General features: G+C 40.6%; 1 protein-coding gene across 3 annotated transcripts in view; it reads right to left on the reverse strand.

Annotated features, from left to right (window-relative positions):
* Nucleotides 1-26,825, reverse strand: part of NOL4 (nucleolar protein 4) — a 196,310-nt gene that overhangs the window by 137,414 nt on the left and 32,071 nt on the right. For all 3 annotated transcript variants that reach the window (XM_065669358.1, XM_065669357.1, XM_065669356.1), the window contains exons 2-5: nucleotides 24,407-24,556; nucleotides 13,063-13,174; nucleotides 12,440-12,552; nucleotides 8,060-8,192 (exon numbers count right to left, since the gene is read on the reverse strand). In XM_065669358.1, the coding sequence (XP_065525430.1) occupies nucleotides 8,060-8,192; nucleotides 12,440-12,552; nucleotides 13,063-13,174; nucleotides 24,407-24,556 (508 nt within the window). The remainder of the gene's footprint in view (nucleotides 1-8,059; nucleotides 8,193-12,439; nucleotides 12,553-13,062; nucleotides 13,175-24,406; nucleotides 24,557-26,825) is intronic.

Below are 26,825 nucleotides of genomic sequence, written 5' to 3' on the forward strand. Positions count from 1 at the left end.
TTTCACCACTGTCCTCCTCTTTCTTAACTGTATTGGTTTATGCAAATAATACTACATCAAAGCCAGTCTGATGGGCCAAATCACCCCAGGTGTAGATGCAGTGAAGGAAAATAATATTAGTACTATATGCCAGGTTCTCAGATCCACTTTGGCTTAGGTGAAAAGGATACTAATTTTCTCAGAGAGAGCAATGTATTATAACTATCTCCCTGTCTAAAGAAACCTCTGGGATTTTGACATGTGTAAGGCAACACTTCACTGCAGCCCATAGACTTACTCAGAAACATGCCTATGTGACTATGCTGTCTTTTGCTTTCTTCAGTAATGAAGCTGGTGCTTGCAAAAGGTGGCAGATCGACAGCTGGAGACAGGAGACCTTGACTTATCCTCAGAACAGATTGCAGGGCAGCTGAAGCAGGGACCTTCCTCATGCTCTCTTGCCAGCTTGTCTCAGCCCTCATCACTGGGACATGGTTGTTACCCTCATTAAGCCTCTGATGCTTCTGCTTTATCTCCCAGAATAGGGGAAATGGAGAATCTGTCCATACAGGTGAGTCTTCCTGTTCAGGGAAACTAGAGGAAGACCATAAAAGGCTGGTCATAAGGTGCTGTATTGCTAGTGTTGCCTAGCTGTTACCGTGCTCCTCTCTTCCACTGCCATAAGACAGGCAGGTATCTTAAAGCTCTTTCAGAAGACAGTATTTAACGCTTCATCTGTATATTCACATCATAAGAAGTGAAGTTACTGCCCAAAATGTTGTAAGTTTCACTGGCTCAAGCAAGACTGGAAGGTCTGGATATATCACCAAATTCAGTCAGCTCTCCTGGCCCTAGCTTGAATTTGCCATTTTACCAAAAAAAAAGTAAAGTAGCAATTGTTTTTCTACACTTTTTATAAGCTAACAGTGCTACCCTCTTCATTCTTCATCAGCCCAAACCCTCATTAAGCAAAACTTACCTTTTCCTTTAGAGTAAAATGCTTATTAACTTCGCATGTCCAATGCCCTGTATAATGTATAAGCATAATATGCAAATTTTATGGCATTTTGGCTGTGTTAATATAACCAACAAATTACAAATAAAAGCAGTCAAGCCACTAAAGGTCCCCAAAATGAAAAGGCTTTCTAAAAGTACCTGAGGTTGTGTGTAGGAAAACTGGAAGGCTGCTTTTTATTTTATTTTTAATATTGTTATTAAAGCTTTATGATTTCATGTGGTAATTTTACTCCACCCCATATACCACAGAAATATCAGCTGCTTTATTTTGAAGCCTAAAGAAGTCAAGCTTTTAAGGAAAATAAACCCAAATTCTGCAAACATTTCAGCTAATCTTTAGTGGGCCTTTACTGAAGTCAAAAGGACTTAGCTCTCTTACAAAACAAGCATATTTGTAAAATGTTTCAGTGCTTGAACAGAAATTAAAGGCACGATACCCATTAATGTAAATTAATTTTGTAAATTAATATAAAATAACATTTCCAATGAAAATTCTTAATTAGCAGCAAAAAGGTTGCCATGGGTTTAGAGCTGGGAATCATCTGCTCTTATGTTGGCTTTGTTACCACTAGCTTTACTCAACATCAAGAGCAGGGCCAAAACATAGGCAACAGCAGAGATGATTTACACCAATATGCTCCTGCAGCAATCTGTCTTCACTTTGGGCTGCAGTTGGTGTTCGAACTGATACGCTTAAATTACTTTGTGGGAAAAGAAAAGTCAGTGTTTTAAGACAGGGAATGCAGGTTTTAGTGGAATAAAGACAAAAGCAGAAGAAGTAGGACAGTTCAACCAGTTGAGAATGGTAAAATGGATTAAACACTTGGCTTGGACTCAGCTCAGCAGAAACAAACCAACAGCAAGCATGGATACAGCAAACTGCACCCTTGCACAGACACGGTTTTGACAACTTAATCATCTACTTTTACTTGTTTCAGGTGAAGCTGTTGAGTAAATACTATAGCTTAGATGCAAAAACCAGGTATTTAGATGACTGACTCCAATACCTGGCAGTCAGGTGAAGTTCCCGACAACTGGAAAAAGGGAAATATAACCCCCATTTTCAAGAAGGGGAAAATGGAAGACCCGGGGAATTACAGACCAGTCAGTCTCACCTCTGTGTCTGGTAAAATATTGGAGCACATTCTCCTGGATGGCATGCTAAGGCACATGAAAAACAACAAGGAGCTTGCTGACAGCCAGCATGGCTTCACTAAGGGGAAATCCTGCCTGACCAATTTGGTGGCCTTCTATGACGGGGCTACAGAATTGATGGATAAGGGTAAAGCAGTTGACATCATCTACCTGGACTTGTGCAAAGCGTTTGACACTGTCCCACATGACATCCTTCTCTCTAAATTGGAGAGATATCAATTTGATGGATGGACCACTCGGTGGATAAAGAACTGGCTGGACAGCCGCACACAAAGAGTTGTGGTCAATGGCTCGATGTCCGGCTGGAGACCGGTAACGAGTGGTGTCCCTCAGGGATCGGTGTTGGGACCGGTCTTGTTTAACATCTTCATCGCTGACATGGACAGTGGGATTGAGTGCGCCCTCAGCAAGTTTGCCGATGACACCAAGCTGTGTGGTTTGGTTGATACGCTGGAGGGAAGGGAAGCCATCCAGAGGGACCTTGACACGCTTGTAAGGTGGGTTGATGCCAACCTTATGAAGTTCAACCATGACAAGTGCAAGGTCCTCCACCTGGGTCAGAGCAATCCCAGGCACGGCTACAGACTGGGCAAAGAAGAGATTCAGAGCAGCCCTGCAGAGGACTTGGGGGTGCTGGTCGATGAGAAAATGAACATGAGCCGGCTTCAGTGTGCGCTCGCAGCCCAGAAAGCCAACCGTATCCTGGGCTGCATCAAAAGGAGCGTGACCAGCAGGTCAAAGGAGGTGATCCTGCCCCTCTCCTCTGCTCTTGTGAGACCTCACCTGGAGTATTGTGTGCAGTTCTGGTGTCCTCAACATAAAAAGGACATGGAACTGCTGGAACAAGTCCAGAGGAGGGCCACGAGGATGATCAGGGGACTGGAGCACCTCCCGTATGAAGACGGGCTGAGGAAGTTGGGGCTGTTCAGCCTGGAGAAGAGAAGGCTGCGTGGGGACCTCATAGCCTTCCAGTACCTGAAGGGGGCCTATAGGGATGCTGGGGAGGGACTCTTCATCAGGGACTGTAGTGACAGGACAAGGGGTAATGGGTTAAAACTTAAACAGGGGAATTTTAGATTGGATATAAGGAGGAAATTCTTTCCTGTTAGGGTGGTGAGACACTGGAATGGGTTGCCCAGGGAGGTTGTGAGCGCTCCATCCCTGGTGGTGTTCAAGGCCAGGTTGGATGAAGCCTTGTGTGGGATGGTTTAGTGTGAGGTGTCCCTGCCCATGGCAGGGGGGTTGGAACTGGATGATCTTGAGGTCCTTTCCAGCCCTAACTATTCTATGATTCTGCGATTCTATGATCTACCACAAACACCAAATGAGAGAAGGGAATAGTTAACATGAACATCTATATTGTGAAAAGCCTGGTAACTAGAATGTGCTGTGGAAAAAGAACCGGCACCATTCAAATTACCACAAACTATTTGAAGGCATAATCCTCAATTGCATTATACTACTTCTGCTCAATTTTCTATAAATTGAAAAAAAAATACAACCAGGAAAAGCTTATTCATAAACTTCACCCCTAAGATAATAGCACAATCCCTGTAAGAGTTGAATCATGACATATTTTGTCGTATAAAGCTGCTATAATCACAGTCCCCATATAGTGCTTGTGAGGAGGAGTTCCATATAAACATGTATAAACATGTAACTACCATTTTCTAAAAACTAGATTTAAAACAACACAGTATCCCCACCAAAACCCAGACAAAGCATGGCTATATTTCGGTGTATCTCAGCACAGTAAGAAATACTGAAAATAAATGAATTCTGCATCTCGCACTGAGTTAAGAGTCAAATCGTCTCATCTCTGGTTTTTATTTGATAGCTCCCATAGTGAAAATTACAAAAAAAGAAAAAAAAAGATTAACATAAAATTTATACCTAACTCTTGTTACTTCTAGAGCTGGGCATGTTCTTAATTTCCTCTAATCAGAGCATCCCCCTACACCTCTCTGCTGTCTTGGTAACTAATGAACCAACACAGCGAGGGAGCAAACACATTCAGCTCTTCTGCACAGGGCGCCAGCTAACAGGCCAGGGCAAAAAGAGTCCCATTTTCCCTCAGGGTAGAAGCTCTTGTTTGTTGCCTCTCTGACAGACCTATCTAGAGGTCAGTTTTTACTACAAAAAACAGTTTTGTACAGGTTGAAGCACTAATTATAAAGAAAAGACAAGCTCCTTTTTTTCCAGCTCAGTTTGCCAACCTTGCCTGCGGTCTGTGGTCTGAGACAAGGGTAAAAGGATTTGATCCAGCAACATCAGAGTCCCTAGAGCGTTATTAAGAAAAAGAATTAGAGACAGCTCTCAAGTGGGAGCTTTGCCTGCAGATGAGTGGTATGCAGCTGGGCTCCAATGAACCAGCTTATGACAAGGGAGCTGTAGCACATATAGGGAAGCAAGAAAATAGGGGCAAGCAAGGGGAGAGGGTACAAAAGAGAGAAATACAACAGCAATTTGCAGCCCAGTCATCGTGTGGCTTCTAGGGAAAGCATCTCTGAGGGGCTGGTAAGCAGATAGCTGTACCCCATTCCCAGCTGCAGAGTGAACTGATTCAAATTAGAGCTGTTTTCCTTTTCTAACTCCCCAGGGAAGAGCAGCAGCTCTTTTCCAATTCCTCCCCCACCGATGCAGCCCTGCAGGTGCTCAGGATGCTATTTTCAGCCATTCACCAACAGGTGTGACTCAAGGCCTTGTTATTTAAAAGCATACAAAGGCTAATTTAAAGTGGGAACTGTCCTTCCTAGTACTGTGGCAACTTCAATACTATGGATAAAATTCACCCATTCTCCAACAATTCCTTGTTCCTTTTTAACCTAATATGCTTTATAGAAAGAATGTCATGAAGTCTCAGTACATTTGCAGAGCTCCGGACTTCTGTGAAGCACCAGCACCCATCTACTGCAAGTAACCACACACCTTCCCTCTCTACGTCCTTCTTCTCAGCATTTTTCCTACCTACTGTGACATTTCTGGGTGAAGAAGTTTATTGCTTTCAGCCGATATTGTGTGCTGCTCTCATATTTACTTTTATTCTATTTAGGTTTAAACAATCTAACTATGAGAAACAGAACACACAGCACTAGACTGGAAGATATTGAGCAATCTCAGATCAAATTTTCAAATATGAGCTCTGCAATGAAGTCCAAAAGCCAAATGCTTGTCTAAATACCATGAGAGTATAGTCCCAAGGGAAGAGGGTTTCCCCAAGGGCAAAGCATCTTACTCCTTTTACACAGGTAGTGTCAGCATTCCACTATGCTCTGGTAAGCTGAACTGGAATGGAAGCCGCCTTCTATCCCTCACTGGTGTGGCTCAGCTCACTATTACATTCCTCCAGGGCCCACAGACTCTGTTTATATCCTAGTACCAAACAAGCTGAAATCCACAGTGAAAAAAAAATATAAAAATCAAAACCAACAGATGTCCCAAAATAGACTCATGCCACCTCACACGGAAACCCAGGCAAGCAAAGTGATAGAACTCATCACCTTATGGTACCCTGGAGCTGTCACTAATCCACCCTGGGCAGCAGTTTTCCTAATGATTCTTGTTAGCAAATCATTCTCCCAGTGAGGGCATGCTGGGGGCATCAGCAGACCTGTGCTGTCCCATTCCACCATATACACCATTCCAACCTTACACAGCAGTAAGTTTTCACCTGCCAGAATTCAGCAAAGACATTTCAGATGAGCGAAATGCCAAGTGTCTTTATCTGTAGAGTGAATGTGGTGGCTGACATAAACTCTCATGGACATGTAGAATGCTTGAGGGAAGGGGGAAGGAATCACTTCAGAAACACAAATTAACACTTTAGTAATGGTGTGTATGCACTATAATTAAGTATTAAATGTGTAAAATTTTACAGTGAAAACTGTGACGGCAGAAGAGATTGTACTGTTAAGTTTCATTTAGGTTCCCTTTTGTCTTCTCCCCTTCCTGTTCCTGCTTCCATCCCTCTACCCGTGTTCATTATTTTCTTCCAATCTTTCTTACTCTCTCCTATCATCCTTCTTCTTCCCCCATCCCCTAGCTTCTCTAATGTCTTTCAGTTCCGTCTTCAGCCTCTTCTCCCATATCTGAAAACGCAGTGTTGCTATAACTAGCCACACTCAGGTTTCGTACCTGACAACAGCTAGCACAGGAAAGCTATGAAGCAGAAAGAGCTGCTATTTCAAATTTCTCTATCAGCAGATGCTTTAGCTAGAAGATGCAGCAAAAAATAGGATTGCCTCAGGAAGGTAAGCAAGTACCATCTGGGAGGAAAGGAAGGAAAGCTGAGATAGATAAAGCAATCCTGTAAACTCACACTACCTGCAGTTCAAAGATCACAGTACATCTATTTCCCATGCATTTTAAATAGCAAGTAACAGATTTGCAGCACTTTATCATTCACATTTATGCTCTAATATGCTTAGATGTGGCACATGAATCTGGTTGTGGCAGGAATCAAGACATGTATGACAGGCATTTCTTCATAGGTTACTGTCCTGAGCTATAATTTTTATTTCAGACATATACATGCACACAATTACTATTATGAAACACTATATATGTGAAACAGATTGAGTACCCAGGTAAGCAAAAAACCTCTAAAGCACAGTTTTGCACTGAAAGACGGACACATAAAAATGCCACTTTCCAAAGTATCCCTGAAACCTCTAACTTAGCAGTATTATAATATATCAGCCCTGAAAACTCAAACTTCCACAGGAAAGTGAACTGGCTTTCCCTGTATCTTGTGCATCATAAATCCTCCTTTAGTGCATCTACATAGACAGAAATTAATTCAAAAGTTGCACGAATTTTGTGATAGCTTGAGGACATTCAGACAAACAGCAGCTGTGATTAGAACCTGGCCTGCCAAATTATCATAGACATCCTCCTCCTTTATTTGTCTGGAGAGCAACACAACTAAAGGTCCTACCCATCACTAGATCCTATTGACCACTACACAGCACACCCATCCTCACCTAAATAGCTTACCAGCTAGCAACTGACCACGATGCACAAAGAGGAAAGAATCCAGCTTAACTGCCAAATCCCATATACTTAGTGTTCAGGAGAAATATAAGAAGCACTTCTGAATTGGCATGCATGATCAGAAAACTGTACAGTAACAAGTACAGAATACCAATATATTGTTTCTAATAGCAATAGAATAGACCTGCATTTTCCATCTTGCATACTGCTTATGAGCCACTGTTGCAGCCTATAGTAGACAGGCTCTTTGTGAGCTCCATAGCTCAGGAGAAAGTTCATTCCTAACCAGGCTCATCTAGCTTGTTCTGTAACAAGGGTTGAAGTCAAAGAGTTCACATCTATGCATCTTCTATGCAAAGTACATCTTCCACCTTTTTCACCAGCAAATTAGCTTTGTGTTGTAACTAACCTAGAAATAATTAACATTCAAATGTACAATGTGATTCATTGTTTTCTTGTTTTACCTCTTTTTCTCTATGAGAATTTATGTTTTTCATCCTGTCTTCTGAATATCACATCCCAGTTACTAGCTCTTAAATAACCATACTTCTGCCACCCCCGTCCCTCATTCAACAAGTAAAACAAACTTTCTCAGCCTCCCAGGTTGCCTCAGAAAGGTTTGAATTTCATTTCCTTTTATGCCTGTGTATGGTCACACTAAATAAATAAAAATAGTAAAATAATACTTCACATATAGTGGTCTAAGCATTCACTCATTACCTAAGCAACAAAAAAATTAACCTCCAAAAAACACCCCAGCTTCATCCTCTTCATGCTGAGATATAGGGAACATATATTTCAAATTACCTAATGAAACACACTATGAAGAAAAGGGCACAGCAGGTACTAAATGAAGGCACAGAATGGAATAAAGACAAGGCAACACTGCATTTGCTGTATGAAACGAGAGCCTTACCATCCTGCTGGCCCTGGAGGTTCTGAGGACTTTGCATTCTCTCTTCCAGATTTGAACTGAGGTCAGAGTTCACAGCTGACATCCTGGTTGAGTCACTCATATCAAACTCATCACTTTCTATAGAGCTTTCATCCTGCAAGTAAAAGTTTTGGAGATGTGTCAGAAGACGCTGTTCACATTATACGTTCAGTTCACTTGTTCCCGTTTGTTTCACTCACACCTGGTGTGGAGTGCAATCATGCTAAATCTTTGTGTATATAAGCAAACAAGCAGAGTATATAAAGAAGAGAGAGGAAAACATACTGTTTATGTGGTACGATAATCTGACAAGTGCATGAGGATACTCCATTACCACAGTCTCTTAACTGTTTCTATAGTATTTCTCAAACGAAGGCTAGTACCTAGAGACCACAGAGCAAGTCCTTGTTATTCAAATTTGGTTGAGGACACCTCCCCATATTCCTGCCTGAATCCTCTGCCTTTCCCAGGCAAGGTTGGTAACCCCATGATGACCACCCACAGTAAGATATTTCCAAATAGCAACTTGATCTAATAAAAATCCATGATCAAATTCCCTTGACATGATATCACCCTTACACTGCTACTGTGTTTAATGAAGCATCAATGAAAATGACAAAGCTTCAAGTTCTGAGCATGTTCAAATGACAGTCAATAGCAAACCAAAGTAATAATACCACAAAAATCATTTCAAATTTATTCTATCTCATGCATTTTTAATATGATCTATCCCTCAAGTCTAAATACAGAGCATCTACCAGGGATGACAGCAGAGGGCAAAAAGTCCCAATCAAATACTTTGTTCCCATTTATAAAAGCAAAAACAGTTCCAGACATAGTCCAGCATATGTTCATATACATATTGAACTTCAGTTGTTTCAGTCCCACTGAAGTTCATGCATCCCCTCATGGATTAAAAATCAAGTGTCCACAAGTATTGCTCTGTAAGCTTCTGAGGCAACATACCAACCTAAGGTGATATTTGTTCAGCCTGGAGAAGAGAAGGCTGCGTGGAGACCCCATAGCAGCCTTCCAGTATCTGAAGGGGGGCTATAGAGATGCTGGGGAGGGCCTATTTGTTAGGGACTGTAGTGATAGGAGAAAGGGTAACAGGTTAAAACTTAAACAGGGGAAGTTTATATTGGATATAAGGAGGAAGTTCCTTACTGTGAGGGTGGTGAGGCAGTGGAATGGGTTGCCCAGGGAAGTTGTGAATGCTCCATCCCTGGTGGTGTTCAAGGCCAGGCTGGACAGAGCCTTGGGTGACATGGTTTAGTGGGAGGTGTCCCTGCCCATGGCAGAGGGGTTGGAACTAGATGATCTTAAGGTCCTTTCCAACCCTAACTATTCTATGATTCTATGATATACTTTCGATAATGACTTTTTCTGAGATAATTACTCCCATTATGAAGAAAAGCATTTTAAAGAATTTTAGAGGAAAATATGGCAAATAATTTTGCATCCCATGAAGATTAGTCTTAAAATACTTTTCCAGTTTTTTTTCTTTTTTTAATAAAACCAGAACTGACAGGATTCTGACCATTTTTCTGGGTTACTCTGTACCTGTTGTGAACTGGTTTCTCCAGATAAAATTAGAGCTGCTTTCTTCTGAGTGCTCAGCCCTTAAATCAGTTCCCCTCTTGGGTCTCAGTGATGTTTCCAGTTTGCATGGGTGTCTCTCTCATTTTCAGAAAGCAAATTCCCTGCAGTCATGACTCTTGTTAAACTGGGATGAAGTACTGCCAAATGTCTTTTAGGAGTGAGAGTGGGACAACATGCAAGGCAATGCTGTGCAGCAGTGTTGCACTAGGATATTGACAAGTAATGAAACAAACATACCTTGTTCTGAAAGTTTTGTAAGATAATAAATGGAAAAGCGAGGGCTTCTCTAGCAGGCACCTGTCTGCCTTGCCCAGATATGGCAGGAGCACCACAGTTACAGCACCAGTAAATACTCAAACACTGCCCTCACACAAGATTATGGTGCATGCTACCTTCTGGCCCAGACAAATGGGGCCAAGACACATGTCAAGGCTGGTTCTGGGGTTTAGGGAAAACATAGACTGTTTGTTCAAAGAGCAAGATCAGAACTCCCGCAGACCTTCTGGAAGGCTGTGTCTCTGTTAAAATGCAGTGGTATTTCTCATTGAATCCTGCAGGAACCAGCAAGCAGGCAATCTTTATGGGCTCCCAGAAAGGGAGCTCTGTCTATTCAACACTTGCGTAGGTATAAAGCAATAGACATGGGCAACCTGTGTTTGCCTACAGCACTCTGCAGAATATCTCCCCATCACTCCCCAAATTGTGTAAACATTTATCTAAATCTGTGTGGACACACAGGCACAGGGAGAGGAGCTGGGAGCCACTGGCATCTTTCTCTACCACAGAGTGATGAGCTCTCCTTTTAGATGAAGCCCGTTTCCTTTTAATCAATGGCCTCAGCTTAAAAACGACGAATTGAGGATCAGAGGATTAGGAGGCTTTCAGTCACTGTGCTAGCTAGTTGTGGGATCCAAGTTTACTCCTGTCTCAATTCCACCCACTCCACAAGAATACAGATATGATTGATGAATCCTTGGAAACAGAGCCTTCCTACAAAGCCAAGCGTGTTTTTTAAGTGCATGAAATAGTTTGACTGCATGCACCAGAAATCTTGCTGCTTTGTACTACAACGTTTCCACTGTCATTTTGTTCTTAGCACAGTAAATGTACAGCCCAGAGAAAAAAAAAATCTTGGAAAAAATCTAGTTTGAGAACAGATTATCTTGAGATAACATAAAGATTATCTGGAGAACTTACCTTGTGCTCACCCTGCCCTGGCAAAGACATTATTACTAAAACATATAAGAAATTACTTTATCTTCATAAATCCAGTGCTGCAGACATTTCATGAACAGTAACAATAGAACTGCAAAACCAAGCTGGGCAATGCTTGAAAATACCAACCAATGGTGCTTCCTGGCGCTACCATATCATTGCCACTGGTTCCTCTAGATGAAAAGATGGTTTAACAAAACTTTCAGTCATCAGATCAGAAAGACTACACCAAAACATTTAGGCTATAGAAGCACTGTGGCAGGTGGCCCTGACTCAGAATGTGTTTGCCCCTGTTGTGGAAGGAGCAATCCTCAAGGGAAGAAGTCGAAAAAACAAGGAATCCTTTAACTCCTAGGGCTACTGCAGGGATAAAGCCTCTTCACTCCTGCTGCTTGAAACCCTGCTGCCAAATCCCTGAAAATGGGCAGCACACAGAGTGGAGATTCAATAGGAGGGAAACATGACCAGGCTGTATTTGTGCAGGAAGAAGTCTGAGTCCAGGATCTCTCCCCACACCCTCCACAATAAAACAGAAGCAAAACCAAAACAAGAATCCTGATATTTCTAGAAAAGTGATGAAATCCCCATTCTATGGGGTGTTAATAATCTCCACCAATAGCCCACAGCTATGTATCATGAAACCAAATCTGGCTGATTCCACAAAAGTGAGGAGTCAGTCAGGGTCTTTGACATAATCCAGCCGCTAAGGTTGTTTTTGGAGGTTTTATTTATCAAAAAAGTATCTTGTAATCATGCAAAAGGACACAGCATGAAGGACTGCTTCTTGGCTGGCACATAGCTGAGCTTCTAAGTATCTGGCTGCTCAAACAGTAAATGAACACTTTTCTAGCAAAGTGAGTTTATTACAAATAATTTAGTAGGTGCCATCCAATTGATGAAGCATGTCTTAAGATCTAAAAAAACTTAGACTAAATCACAGAAACAAAATAAGATTTTAGAATACATACAATTCAACTCTAATTCTCTGATGAAGCTTGATTCTCAGCCTCCTTTATGTCCTTTCTTTTTTTGTCTTTTTATTCAAAGTTCCAAAAGCAACCTCTACTCTTATTTATCAAGCTTTTTACCCTAAAGATTGCAACTGATGTTGCCAGGGCTTCCATCTATCTCACTATCACATGTTGCAACCTGACTGCTAACCTTGAGAAACACCATGGCATTCATTTCAGCTGTTGATGGTATTGCTTTGTAGTAGATAATGAAAGTCACTGCTGAGCACAACACTAAGTCTCAGGTGAACATGCTGCTCCCATTACCCTTTCCACTGGTACAGACAGTAAAAGGGCACCTTCAGATAATTTGAAGCAGCAGAGCATATTACCCCCAACCACAGAAGGGCGGTATGTCATGACATTTTCTCTCAACATGATTACTTGCAAACAGCCTTGGTTTGGTTTCAGACTCACTATTTTAGCAAGGAAATTATAAAGATGGGATCAAAAATCATCTTATGTTCAGTTTTCTGGCTACACAAAAGGCAAAAGAACACAGGAGAACAAAATACCGAAAGATTTCAGGTTTTACCTCATCTTGCTGTGAATTTAGTAGTTGCAGCTTCATGTGTTTCATATATGCCATAGTAATTGGCATATTGTAATCAATCATACTGGTCACCAAAGTTGGAGGTTTTCCATTATCTGCAATAAAAAACATTTATTTCGCATGATATGTTAATTGTGGAGACTACTTCAGCCTACTCTGCAGTCAAAGTCACAGTTATGTCTTGTAGTCCTAACTTTGGCATTTTCAATTGATTGTAAGATGTACAGATGGAAGTCTCTGGAAGAAAAATTAAAATCAAGTTCAAACCCTGAAAAGTGATGACTTCTTCTACCCTAAATGACTACAGCATATGCACCCTATCTATTCCTTATGTTTAAGCCCCCATATAAACATTTCCATATCAAAATAAATTATTTCCTCCAGATAAAATCATCTTTCCATTGAGGGTGCATATGGTATTATACTCCATTCTTAAGTGAAAGCAGAAGATTCACTACCTTCCAGCTTAAGTAATGAGATGATCCGACTGACTGAACCGTTCCAGTCTACCAAATTTTTATGAACCCTCACTTAAGCTAGGAAAATATAATATGGGTATTAGGAATGAAATGACTTTACATCCCACTCTTTGACACTAAAACTACCTTTATGATCTGCTCCATCTGGGTTTAAATGCATTCTTTTCTGGCACTCTGAGCAGCTCATTAGAAACCGTGTCACCGCTTCCCTCGGTAGGAAGGCATAGGTCTCTGAAATCTGAAATGAATAACAAAATATAGGTGTTATTATATAAGCTGATTGAACACAATTTAACAGAACTGATCATTAGATTTCCAAATAAGGTGTATTATCTTCTAATGCCAGGAAGCACAATGAAAGCATGTTCTGCATACTATGTAGGATTTCAGGAAACACCTATCCAGTCTGCCTGCTTACCATCTAATGGCCAATAACAGTCAATACTGAACAAAATCCCACTTACGTCAAAAAGGGGGGTGTTTTCTGTTTCCAGGTGGCTTTTTTTCAAATTCCTATCAGTAAAAAGGTTCAGCCATAATAGGCATCCCACTGAGGGATGTTTTACAAAAAAGTTGAAAGGAGACCTCTCTTATTACAACCAATAGCAAAAAAATGAAGTGTTTGGCTTACATGTTCTATTTGTTTTTATTGGAACAATACACAGACAGATACAGGACTCAGTATATTAGCAGTAATGACAGTCTCCTTACTATTTTAACTTTGTATTTTAATGTTATGCAAAAATACTCTTGGAAAGCTTGGCATTTTATACTATGGAGTAAATATGTTCTTTTTACTAATAGCTATAGAATTTGGGAATTGCTTGATTTTAAAGACAGCTTTACCTGGAGATACCTTGAAATAACAGATTTCCATTGTTTCCTCATTTCAACATTATCATTCTTTCCAACCACCTACTCTCAAGCAGTCATCACAGGTATGGTTTTTTCTTTTATGAAAGGGGAAGGAAGGAAGCAGCTATTACTGTTTTTAAAGATTGTCTTCCCTCCACTCCCAAGAATGTATATATATCCTTATAGACATTTTGCCTTGCTGAAAAGGACCTGAAGATTGGTACCAAGCTGAAAATGAGCCAACAGCATACTCTTCGACCACAGATAAAGCACATCTCATACTGGCTGAATCAAGTGTGTGGCCAGCAGATCAAGAACAGTTATTCTCCCTCTCTACTTAGTTCTGGTAAGACAGCAGCTGGAATAATGTGCCCAGGCTACCCCTTCACAGTTCCAAGAAGGCTGCTGAGAAGCACAGGAGGGCTCTGTGGTCAGCCACCATGGCAGCTGGAACCTAAAGGAAACCTTGGAAAGAAAGGTCGAGGGAGTTGGATTTGTTTCATATAGGTTATGAGGCAGAGGGAGATCTAATTACAGCCCACCACTGTCTGAAGGGGAGTTAAAAAACTGTGGAAAGAAACTCTTCAGAGGGTATAACCAGGGACAACAGCCACCAACTGCAGCTTGGGACATACAAATTGGACACCAGCAAAAACTTCTTCACTAAGAGGCTAGTGCACTGGAGCAGTTTAACCAGATGAGTGAAAGAACCTCCAAACTTGGATGTTTTAACAACATTACAAGATGAAGCCACGGCTTTTCTGTGATCCATGATATACGTTGTATATACACTGAAGAGTGCAAGTGTTGTAAGGAACAAAAAAGCCTTTCTTTTCCCAGCTGAGGTGATTGTCTCACAATGGAGATAATCCTTAAAGAAAGACAAAGTCCCAGCAAGTGAAAGAGTCAACTCGTATCTGCTTGTATCCCCTTACTGTAGACCCTACAGTAGGATTTTATTTCCTATCAAGCACCACACTGATGCACGTCTCTGTAGGAAGTGCAGAAGGATGGAGGTGGGGTGTATGAAAGTGTGCATGAAGCAAGGACAAGATAACTTTCTTTAACTGGATGTAATTGGGATTATATACTGTGCAAAACACTCGTGCTCCTCACGAGGGTGCTAGGAGGAGGAGGAATGGCCAGTTTTAACTCTTACACTCTTCTTGGCACGTCACCTACTTAACCTGTGTTAAAACTTACATTTCCTAAAACTCCATGGGCCAAGTTTACCAGTGGCAGTATTTTGGAAAATAGGTAGACTTTATATTCATGTTTGTTGATGTGATGTGAGTCAAGGAAATATATGGAAATAATACATTATAAAATAAGAATGCAAATTATGCCATCCTGCTTGTGGTACTGTTGTTTAGGCTTTATTGTTGTTTACTTATAGAACAGAAATGTTATTTTGGGGAGGAGAAAAGGATTAGTATAAAAGCAAAATTTGTTCTGTGATGAAAATTGGAAAATATTTTCTGTGTTCCTGAAGCAATTTATCTGAAAATGAAGACACTAAATGAAGCCACTTATGAATGGGAGATCCTACCAAAAAAAAAAGGCATTTTCATATTTTTCCTGGCTTTTATACCACAAAACAGACACTTATTTACCTTTCTGAATACGAAAACATTGGTTGTACTCATGCTTTATGGAACCTAAAAAAAGAACTTAAAATCAGCTAGAATTGAGCATTAAGAAAATTGGTAAGTGCACACACAGACAAACCTCTCTCAACATTTAACACATTTAGCACTGTATTGAAATTAATGGAGCTTACCCATGGATTCATTAGTTGCCTGCATTAGATAGGAATGCCCCATTTATTCTAATCAGGCATCTCTGTCAAAATTCCAGTTCTGCTCAAACAAGATGAAAATCCTCCATGGAAGGCAAGTAAGCTAAGGCCCAGATTTGATAGGTATGCTCCAGTGACTATATGGGAACTGGGTTTTATAACTAAATCCGTCCACATAGCAGATGCTTGTGTCTCCAAACTCCCACTGCAACACAGTTTTAAGGATGCCCTTCCCTAAATAACACCAGTTTCCACCAACTTCCTCCCCTGTTTACTTTGTAAGTTGAATCAATCACTTCCATTTCAAGACTTTAGCCTGTATAAATTGGCGTAACACGATAGGAATCCCATTAAAGGAGATATGTAGAGGACATAATCCACAGCTTGCTTTATTCTTGCTGCTCAAATATACACAAAAAGCTCTTTCTAATTTTCAATGCCAGAAAGCTTACAAACATCACCTCTCAAACCTCATGTACCCAGCAGTGCAGATGCCTGTTTGCCTTTCTCATTAAAGAAAGGCACATCTATTTTATAAGATGCAGATAGCCCCTCGCTCACTGTGGCCATGCTCTGAACCAGCTGGCTTAGCACCAGCTGTAGCCAGGAAGCACTCTAACTAAATTAGCACAAGGCTGAACACAAAATCCTACATTTCACCCCTCAGTTGAGTTTACCAGCTTCTGCACAAGGTTGGGCTGATGTTGCTCACGGAGTTGGCTTGCATGTGGGTACTTCAGAGCACAATCTGGAGACCTATGACACTTCCTAAGTAACTACACAGAAATACCTTAGACAGTGGTCTGACTCCATCAGGGAAAATTGTTTCTGTCCTCTATTCTCTCTGAAAGAAAGCAATAATGACTCAGTCCTCAATGATGCTATATATTCTCACTGCCTCCAAGCAGCCCTGCTCCTAGCTCTCTTCTCAAGGCTGTTAGCTAACAAAAAAATATAGCCAGACAATCTCATTCAGTGATGTGCTGCAATGAAAGAACATTGTTTCACTGCAATTCCACACCAATAAAAAAAAAATGCACCGAGTTCTACGTTTTAAGAAAAAAATAAAGCCAGACAAGCGAATTGAAGTGGGGAAATTTGCATTATTTACATCCACATGTCGACAATGCAGACCAGCATATTTTCAGCATGAATTGCAAGAAACTGCTCATACACATGCCTGCACCAATCAAAGAACAATCAGCGCTGATTTATCAGAATGATAAAATTACTTGGACTGCTTTAAAAACAAAAAAGTATAGTTGCTTCAAACATGAAGTATTATGAGGATGGGATTCCTTATTCTTAGAAGTGCTTTTATTGCACATTAGCATGTCTTCTGCTGCTTACAAAATCACAGAATCGTAGAACAGTTAGGGTTGAAAACAACCTTCAGATCATCTAGTTCCAACTCCCCTGCCATAAGCAGGGATGCTTCACCCTAGAGCATGTCACCCAAGGCTCTGTCCAACCTGGCCTTGAACACTGCCAGGGATGAAGCATTTACCACTTCTTTGGGCAACCTGTTCCAGTGCCTCACCACCCTCACAGTAAAGAACTTCTTCTTTATATCTAACCTGAACTTCCTGTTTTAGTTTGAAGCCGTTACCACTTGTCCTGTTTCTACAGTTCCTGATGAAGAGTCCGTCTCCAGCATCCTTGTAGGCCCTCTTCAGATATTGGAAGGCTGCTATGAAGTCCTATAGAAACATATTACCTTTTATCTGGCTGTATTCTGTATAACAGACAAATCATAAAATAAGCAGATTCTAGCAGGCTGGTATTTAGGTTTTGTGTACTAGGTATACCTCTTACAGATGAATGTGGTTTATATTGTAAAGGGAAATAAGTCATATGAAGAAGAAACTAGACAGATGGAGCATTAAGCAAAGTGTGCAAAAATCCTACAGGGTTTGTTTTAGCTTCAGAAGTTATAGGATAAGAAACAAACATTTCCTAAGAATACAGTCACATGCGCACCTACACATACTTCATTTTAACTCTGAACTCAGAATAGTCGTCTTCAGTGCTTCAGAGTCAAAACTTTTATGATCTTACTTCACAAGTCTATGATATAATAGATTTTGACATATATCAACCCATCCAAAACTTGCCCAAAAAAAAAAAGCTTCACTGGATCCCATGAAGAGCCTAACTACTACAAGACAAGTAATCCAGTACCTGGACATGTAATCTGATTTACACTGGAGGTAAGTGTTGCATGCCCTAGCTGTCTATGACAGCATATTGCATTCCTACTCCATTGTTGAAGGTAGAGAAGATGGGCACAGTTTCCTTTACGCTCTCCAGTATTCAGATGATTTAAGTACAGGATGTTGTGATGATGTAGCTTTCAGAACTAAATTTTTATTTGGAAAATTAAGAAGCTCTAAACTGAAAGGCAGATTTTAGGCCACATATGGCAGAGCAGGAAAGACAAGTGTGAGGAGAGGGAGTGAAATTTTGCAACTGAACCTATTAACCCCTAAAGAATTAACATGGAGAAGTATGTGTAGTCTGGAAGATACAATGTGTCAGAATAGAGATTTTTTTTCTGTTATTGTTATGTGTATATTTTTTTAATTAAGGAGGGCAAGGGGGGGAAGATGATCCAAAGTCATCCAAGAGGGGAGAGAGAGAGAGAGACAGGGAGAGAAAGTGAAGATGGTAATCTGTCCTGGGCCCACAGCCATCAAACCAGGTGGCAGAAATCGGTTTCTTGATGACAGGAGGGCAAGCCAGCCAAGGAAAGTCCTCTCCTTTCCTCAGCAAGAGGTCAGAATAGAAGGCTGACATAGGAAAGCAGATATCTTACTGCTGGGAGTTTTATCAAGAGCTTGCTACCCTGCTATACAGGGGAAAATGCTGTTCCTTCTCAAGCTAAACTTATTTCACAGCTCCCTTTCTTTCCCTCCCCAAGTAGCAGAAGTCTCTTTCTGTGAGGGAAGTGATGGGGAACACCTGCTAGAGGGACCACTGCCAGGATACTCAATACTTGCCCTTTGCAAAGACGCAAGAACAAGTCCAGAGCGTGTAAGTGCAAGGGGCTTGGCTGTTTTGACATGCACACAGGCATAGCATGGATGCAAGGATTTAAGTGTGTTAAAACCCTGCACAAACCTTGTATTCTTCTGCTTCCCCAAGGACAAGGTCTGCCTTGGATGGAAACCAGACAGGCCCCAAACCTGCTTTAGCCCTGTTTGATCAGGGAAGTTGTAATGTTATTAAGATGATGTTATTTCAGAGTGAGACCTGTCAAAAAATTCCTTCCCAAGGAAAACATGTTCACCATGATACTCAGGGGGACTCACAAGCACATTCCTGTTTAGGAAGGGAAAAGTCACACCATGTTTCATAATAAGAGGAAGGTTTTCCTTAGGGTGACAGGAAGGAAGGAGGCTACTCAATACCCTGATCCCAAACCAAGAAACATTTATTACTGCAACAGCTGGATGAAGCACAGGACTCCAGATATTGCCCCACATCTAATAGACTCCTGTAATGCATCAGATGTTCTATATTTATGTACTACCTATCTGATCAGAGTCGTGCGTCAAGCTACTTTCCCTTGACACATCAATATCTCCCCCATGTTTTACAAGCCTGCTTCTCTTTCAGCTCATCAGCCCACTGCTCTTTTTTCATTCATGGGTTGAGAGTTTTATTAACTGACCCACTTCTCCTGCTCAGATATAACAAGCCTCACTCTCAACTCAAGTTCACTGCTGTAATGTTTCAAGGCCTTGCACAGCAGCTATACAGGCTCAACAGGCAGATATTAGATCATCCTTCACAGATAAAAATATTCAATGAACATGCACACAGAATTTAAGATGCTTAAGGTGGAGACTTACACAAAGCGTTCTCAGGCAAATGCTGCACTTAGTTCTGGGAACCTTTGTACACATATAACATACACAGGTGACTCACTCTATTGTTTAAATGAATGAAAGTCTAACATCTTAAAGAATATTAAAGAAAATAAAATCTACTCTGTAATATAGGGCTTGATCACTAAATCAGGCCTAACTGTGCCCATAGCTAGGCCTGAGAGGAGGCAGAGCTGTTTTCCATCCTCAGTCTCACCACAGATCATTTTAGTTTCTGAAAAAATGTAATAAGGCTATTTTTTTCCTGGTTTGCACTGAATCACAAAGAGTTGTCCTAACAGCTTGGGCCTGTTGCATTATGCTGCTGCTGTAGCCACAACTTTTCCCACTTACTCCCACCTCTGATATGCCCCTCAGCACTCGAATTTTAATTTTACTCACAGATGAATAGTTTACATCAAAACATGCAGCTCTACAAAGGCACAGGAAGCCCACTATGCACTTGTTGCACACCTTTCCCAGTACAACAGATGGATTCTTTTCCTGAATACTTCTCGCCTGTGTGTCCCCATCTCCACTTCGACACCACAGTTCTCCTTTCACGGTGGAATGCCTGTACAAAAATTAGTCCTTTAGGACAGAAAGTGAAAAGTACTCTCCCCAAGCAATGCAATTCCTGTAGGACACTGAGCTGTTGCAATGAGTGCTAGCAGAGTCACCCATACAAGGATTCTCAGTACTTCCTACCAACCACTTAACCAGTTCCTTGCACCAGCACATTTCACCACACCTTCTGTGGAGCAGGACAGAGGACCTCGGGGAAACCCAGGATAAGCACAGACCTGTTTGGGCACCACTGCTTTCCTTGGCACCAGGGAACATATTCTTTTAACTTCCACACCTCCCTAGTCACCTGTGCTCCTGCTGAGCAACTGACTTGGCCAAGCCTTGTGTCACATATCCTGCCTTTGTGAGGGAATTATCTTCTAGATCAAAGTCTTCAGTGTTCTCGCTGTTTGTAAACTTCCCTGGGAACCGGGGAACTAGGTGAGATTCTAAACATCACATTACGTATGCCTTCAATGTGGCATACTCCAGACACGATTTAAAGTCCTTGGTTTCATCTTATATATATAATCCAGACCCTTTTTTTTTTTTTTTTTTTTTTTTGCTGGTGTAGATCTACCTATAGTTACGCTGTCAAGGAACACAGCCCATCAATCTCACACTGTATACAAGTTGGGCACCAGAAATGAGCACAAAACCTGCCAGTTAAATGGGAAGCTCACTTTTTGAGTATTTTCAAGGTTACTCTCCCACATCATCTACATGGACTTCCTACAACTCCCTTCTTATTTATTAGTGTGCAGAGAAGAAAATGGGCCCTTATTCTAAACTTAAATATTGAAGCACAGATGCTTTCCTAATTAATCCATAGGGTTTCTGGCAAGAAATCATAAAGTTTTAGTCTGGTACACTGCTGCCCCAATTAAAATATAAAGATCCCCTTCCAATAAGCTGCTCTTTTAGAGCTACCAAGCACCACATCCTATTTATCTTCCTGTACAGCACCACTGTAGGAAGTCACACAGAAATCAATCAGTTGTAAAAATGCCATTCCTTTCCACATAGTTAACATAAACAAGTCAGTGCAGATTACAGATTTACTAACTGACTTTGTAAACTGTTCTGAACACACTTTCAGAGTGACCTACTGATATATTTTAGCACTCCAGCACCTGGAGTAACTCTTATCAAAAATCAAAAAGACTCTACCTATTCCACATTGTTACTCTATATAAATGAACTGGAATTAATTAAGTCACCTTTGACAATTTCATTATCTTTCTAATCATAGAATCATAGAACCACAGAACCATAGAATTACAGAATGGTTTGGGTTTGAAAGGACCTTAAGATCATCTAGTTCCAACCCCCCTGCCTCACACTGCAGGGATGCTTCACCCTAGACCATGTCACCCAAGGCTCTGTCCAACCTGGCCTTGAACACTGCCAGGGATGGAGCATTCACAACTTCCTTGGGCAACCTGTTACAGTGCCTCACCACCCTCACAGTAAAGAACTTTTTCCTTATATCCAACCTGAACTTCCCTTGTTCAAATTTGAACCCATTACCACTTCTCCTATCACTACAGTCCCTGATGAAGAGTTCCTCCCCAGCATCCTTATAGGTCCCCTTCAGATACTGGAAGGCTGCTATGAGGTCTCCATGCAGCCTTCTCTTCTCCAGGCTGAACAGCCCCAACTTGCTCTGGAGGTTTGTACAGGAGGTGCTCCAGCCCCCTGATCATCCTTGTGATCCTCCTCTGGACCTTCTCGAACATGTCCTGCTTAGGTTGAGCGGAGCAGTTTCACTATTTAAAATAGAGACTCACTCATACACAAGCAAACTAATTACTTGAAATCAGTATGTTGCAATTCTTAGGGCTGTGCCATATATTTTTTAAGAACTACTCAGGTACTAAAAATCCATGACAATATTTACAAACTTCAGAAGTCTGGCAGTTTTGTACCAAAATTGTGGTGGGATTTGCCCACCATTTCTCATTAAAATGTTTCAGTTATCCAGTCAGAGAGCAGAAGCAATGCGAAGCATGCCAGGAATCACGAATAACAAATAGCAGTTGTAGCATACAGTTTGTGAACCATCCTTCCTGTAAAAATTCTTCACTCAAACTATTTGGTGAATACATATGCATGATAAATACATTCACAGATCTCAAGGATGATTCACTTTTGACATGTGAATAAAGAAATAAGACTGAATTAATCTTGTTCCCAATTCACTTAATAAAATTAAACCCCGCCAAAGTACTTCAGTTTGATTTATAAAGCTTTTAGGGTCTAATGTTCTGTGAGACAGCTACCCAAGATATCACCTCTTTCCTCCTTCAATGACACAGAGATTGCATGGATTGCTGGAATGGATCGACACATCAGATCATAATTTTTAGTGAAGGCATTTTCATGGGCAGGTCCAATAAAGAAGCATGGATTTACCCAGTTACTCTGGTAGAGGCTTGTTTACTTAACCTATTTCTCATGTCAGGATAGAGATCAAGAGTTGATACTAGTTTGTTCTGGATTCTTTTTTTCCTTTTTTTAATCCATGGAAGTCTTTAAAAATTATATACGTGAATCCTGTCCTTGGGAAACATAGGACTCAATGCCCTTAATAAACTAATATTCAATGAAATGCATGCACAAAGATCACTCAGTCTAGTAATGACACAGACTTACATTTGGGCATCCTTATCCTCTGTTCATAACAACATCATAAGCTCAGATATCAACTGCAATAAAAGTTGACATCAAATGAAATTACAGGGTAGGCTATTAAATCTGAACAAATAGTTCTCCTCCTTGAAGATACACTTGTTGTCTTTCATGCTGTTTGAGATTTAAAAAAAAAAATCTGACCTGGAATCATGGGATTCTTAAGGTAGTAAATACTTGGCATGTATTTGTGAGATGATGACTTGAAGTATTGTATTTATAGTTGGCCACATTCCTTATATATTATTCTACAGTTTGTGACCTATAGCTTTAAACAGCTTACTGAGGTAAAACAAAATAGAAAGTGAAAGGTCAATGAAAGTATTACTTTTCTAATGCTTTCTAAAAGTGAAGACCAAGCATCAAATGGCCGAGGTGACAGATGAAAATTAATTTAGACAGTTTGTGTTTGTTCACCCTGAAATAACACTCCAAGCCTTACAGAAGCACACCCAGATGACTGATGTCTTCATCTATCTATCTTAAGGTCAATACCGCTGGGAACAAATTATAAGAAATTTTGCCAAGAGCTTATCCCACAAAACCCATCTGAAATAGCCTATAAATAAAACATGTGTGAAGGGATTCATAGATACATACTGAAGATTGTTATATACCTGAAAAATACAGTAATGGAAAAATAGCTATTACAGCTAAAATTGAAGATGTGAATACCAGAAACCTGGAGCTCCCCCACATTTTGGTGACCTCTAATGAAAAAACACTGATAAGACTGCAGGTTGTTTTTAAGGTGAAAAACATTGTATTGAGGACAACAGGTCATCTCAGGGCCCTGTGTACAGCCCCACACCACCCGCATCACACTGGGGCCATAGGGAGAGGTGCCTCAGATGCCCTGTACCCTGGCCAGGACTGTGAGATGGGGCCTGGCTGGAAGCCCTTGCCCTGCTGCCCTGGGAGAGATCCAAGTGCTTCAGCAGCTGGAAACACCCAGGCAGTGGGTCAGGATCAACTACTGAGCACCTGGCACTATCACAGCACTGTGCATGAAAGTTTGGCCATGAAAGTGCAGTAAATGTTTCATTAGTTCTCCATAAGAAAAGGAAGTGTTCTGTTTGTGCCACTAACCACAAAGCTATTTATAGCTGTTTTAAGGCTGAACTGGTTAGATCAAGCAACAACATGCAATTAAAAATCTTAGAAATAATAATTTCTCTCTCCTCCACCAGTTTATACAGGTGTGAGAGCTGCCCGCAATACTTCTCGCATTGTACCTAGTAGCTTTCTGTTTTTCATACCATTAAACCATTAAGTATAAATAGTCTGCAGCAATAAACTATAAGGCAAATTCATTCATCTGCTGAAGTACAGCACTTCATTTAGCAAAGTTGGCAATACCTCCTAAGTCTTCTTTAAGACTTCATCAATAAAAATAACTATTAATTCAGTTATTAGAGAAATTGTCAAACCATCACAGAAAGGATAAATTCTCTGCTTGTACCAATGATAAAATCTCTATTGAAGTCAACATATTTAGCCCTTATTACACATAAAATGTAATTTCTAAACTGCATGTTTTCATGCATTATTGAAAGATCTCTGAAATAAATTTGAGGGTGAGGGTTACAGTACTAATCCAGCTGGAAACACACAAATCACATGCCATGTGACCAAGCCCAAATAGTTCACGCTTTTAGAACTGATGTTCACTTTTAGTTGTTTTACTTACTGCTTTATACGTTCTCTTTTGTCCAGCATGTTTTCTGATTTGTTCTCCATTAGGCCCAGTTTCAACATGCATGGAATAGATAATGTCAAAGAAATCTTCTACGACAGCTACCCGCCGTAAAGACAGCTTCTCATCTACACCTACTCCATCCTGAAAAGAAATAAAAAGAGAAAAGTAAGGAGGACAGGATGAATAGATATATTATGATAATCAAGGGATGCATTTTCATTTTTTAGCAGGGTATTAAACACCCTTCCACTGAGATCTGAAGGTCACCCACCCTGTGAATGACAGAAACAGTATTGTAGGAAAGCCATATGGTCAGAAGGATGATATGGACCCTTTCAAGCAGTTCATTTTGACAAACCAGGGCATTTGGCCTCATGATAGAAAGTGATCTTTCACTCCAGTATTTAAAAAAGAAAACAGAAAGTATTGTGCTTCTTTCCTCAAATGCACAAACAAGATTCAAAGACAGAAGCAGTCCCAAACGCATGGCACAGAAACGCATTATGCAGCTCTTAATAACAATGCAACAGCTCTTTTATCGCCTCATTCCCCTCCCAGTAAATCTGTACCTAGCATTTCATAAAGGTATTTAATAAAAGGTTTTAATTCACAGGTGACAGAGCTGACTGTAATTATGAATACAAAGGAAGTTGTTACAAACAATTTGCCCCTGCAAAACCTGTTAGAAAATACACTACATGAAGACATATCCCAACATGTAGAAAAGAAAGGGGTGTTTTTAAAATTTATGATTTTTGCACACAGATGTCTGGTAGGAACAAGTAACAGAGAAGTGAGGACACCTACCATCTGATTTTCAGAAGTGATAGTGCAACGGTAGCTAGAGTTCTAAACAGAAACAGTCCCCAGTGTCACTGAAATTAATCAGTGCAATTCAGTTCTTGTCTTTTAAATAAGACCATCCAAGGGAGAGATTTTGTTTGTTTGCTTTACAACTGTCTACAGATTCAATTCTAATGAAGGGGCAGGAATTGGGACTTTTTTTCCCCAAGCAGGCACCTATCAAGAAGGCTGTAACACAATCTAAGAGTATAAAGAATAAAGTAAGAATGGCCAATTTACTTGTACTCCAACACAGCATTTTAATTTAGATGGCTGGAGGCAGCAGTGTCACCTGACCTTCACGTGTATTTTAGGCAATAAAGGCTCTCCAAACTAAACACATTTGATAATGGCATTACTGCTGCTGTAACTTGTACCAGAACAAAACTGATTTACATTGATCCTTTTGTGACAAAACACACATAGTTATTGCTGCAATGACCAAATAAAGGCAAAATATGAGAAATTAAGAGTCAATAATTATGTATGACTCCCAGTTGCCATCCCTCTGCTCATAACTTCTTGCTAACTCATTCCAATAAGTTTGCTGGATGTGGACAAACACGATTTATTTTTCTCACTGCCCCTATTTTTATTCCAGCCCACTTACTTTCATTTTTCACAGAGTTCATAGAAAGAACCTAAATAATCCAAATGACTCCAAAACCCTCCCCGGGGTGACACAGAGGAGCTCTGACACATTCCCAGCAGTGATGGAGAAAATGTCAGTGCCTTTGTAGCACAACTTCTTCAATGTGCAGGACTCCAAATGATATCAAGTTAGGAGGTGTTGATATGCTACCAGCCAGACAAGTTTTGTCCTGTCCTGCTCCAGTATGTCCAAACTCTTCAGAGAGGTTCCCTGCCCAAAGCTACATGGTCCCTTCCATCTGCACAGCACATTGTGCTCTTTATCCCCAAGAGGCAGTTGGACCAGGGCAGAACTCCTGCACATGTGTGCACCACAGCTCAAAGCCTCAGGGAGATCAGCTGGGAACAGTTGCTCTGAGAAGGTGCAAAGCTCCTATCCCATGAAAAGTCTCTAAAATTTCACTAACCAGCTCAAAAATTTCTGTAGCATTGTGACAGGTTCTGGTCCCGGCATTATTAAGAATTTGCTTGGCACACCCCACCACTACTCCCACTATTAACAGAAATTGCCTTAGAGGTAGATCCAACATAAAATCCAGATCTTTGCAGCTTTAATCTTTACAGTAATTCACATGTGAGCTCTGTAAGGGGGCTCATCTTCAATCATTATTTCTCATCACCCAAACGGCACAGTAGGATCCCTAATGATTTCAAACACTCCTATTATGACGACAGTGTTATCTCACATCACTCTCCAAACACTCAGAAGTTTATAGTGTTGATTAACTGATAAAGATTTAATCCGTTTATTACTAATGAGTTTTGTTTTAGGAAATTTCCTATGGGGGAGCTCTTTTTTTTAATTAAAGAGAAATACATTACAATATTATTTTAAAACCCGAGATGTCACCTCAGCAGAGCTGACACATGCAAACATTAGGAATACATTCAGAGAAAAAAAATGAAAAATATAACC

This window comes from Lathamus discolor, chromosome 2, assembly GCF_037157495.1.
Source record: "Lathamus discolor isolate bLatDis1 chromosome 2, bLatDis1.hap1, whole genome shotgun sequence".
In the NCBI taxonomy this organism is placed as follows: Eukaryota; Metazoa; Chordata; class Aves; order Psittaciformes; family Psittacidae; genus Lathamus; species Lathamus discolor.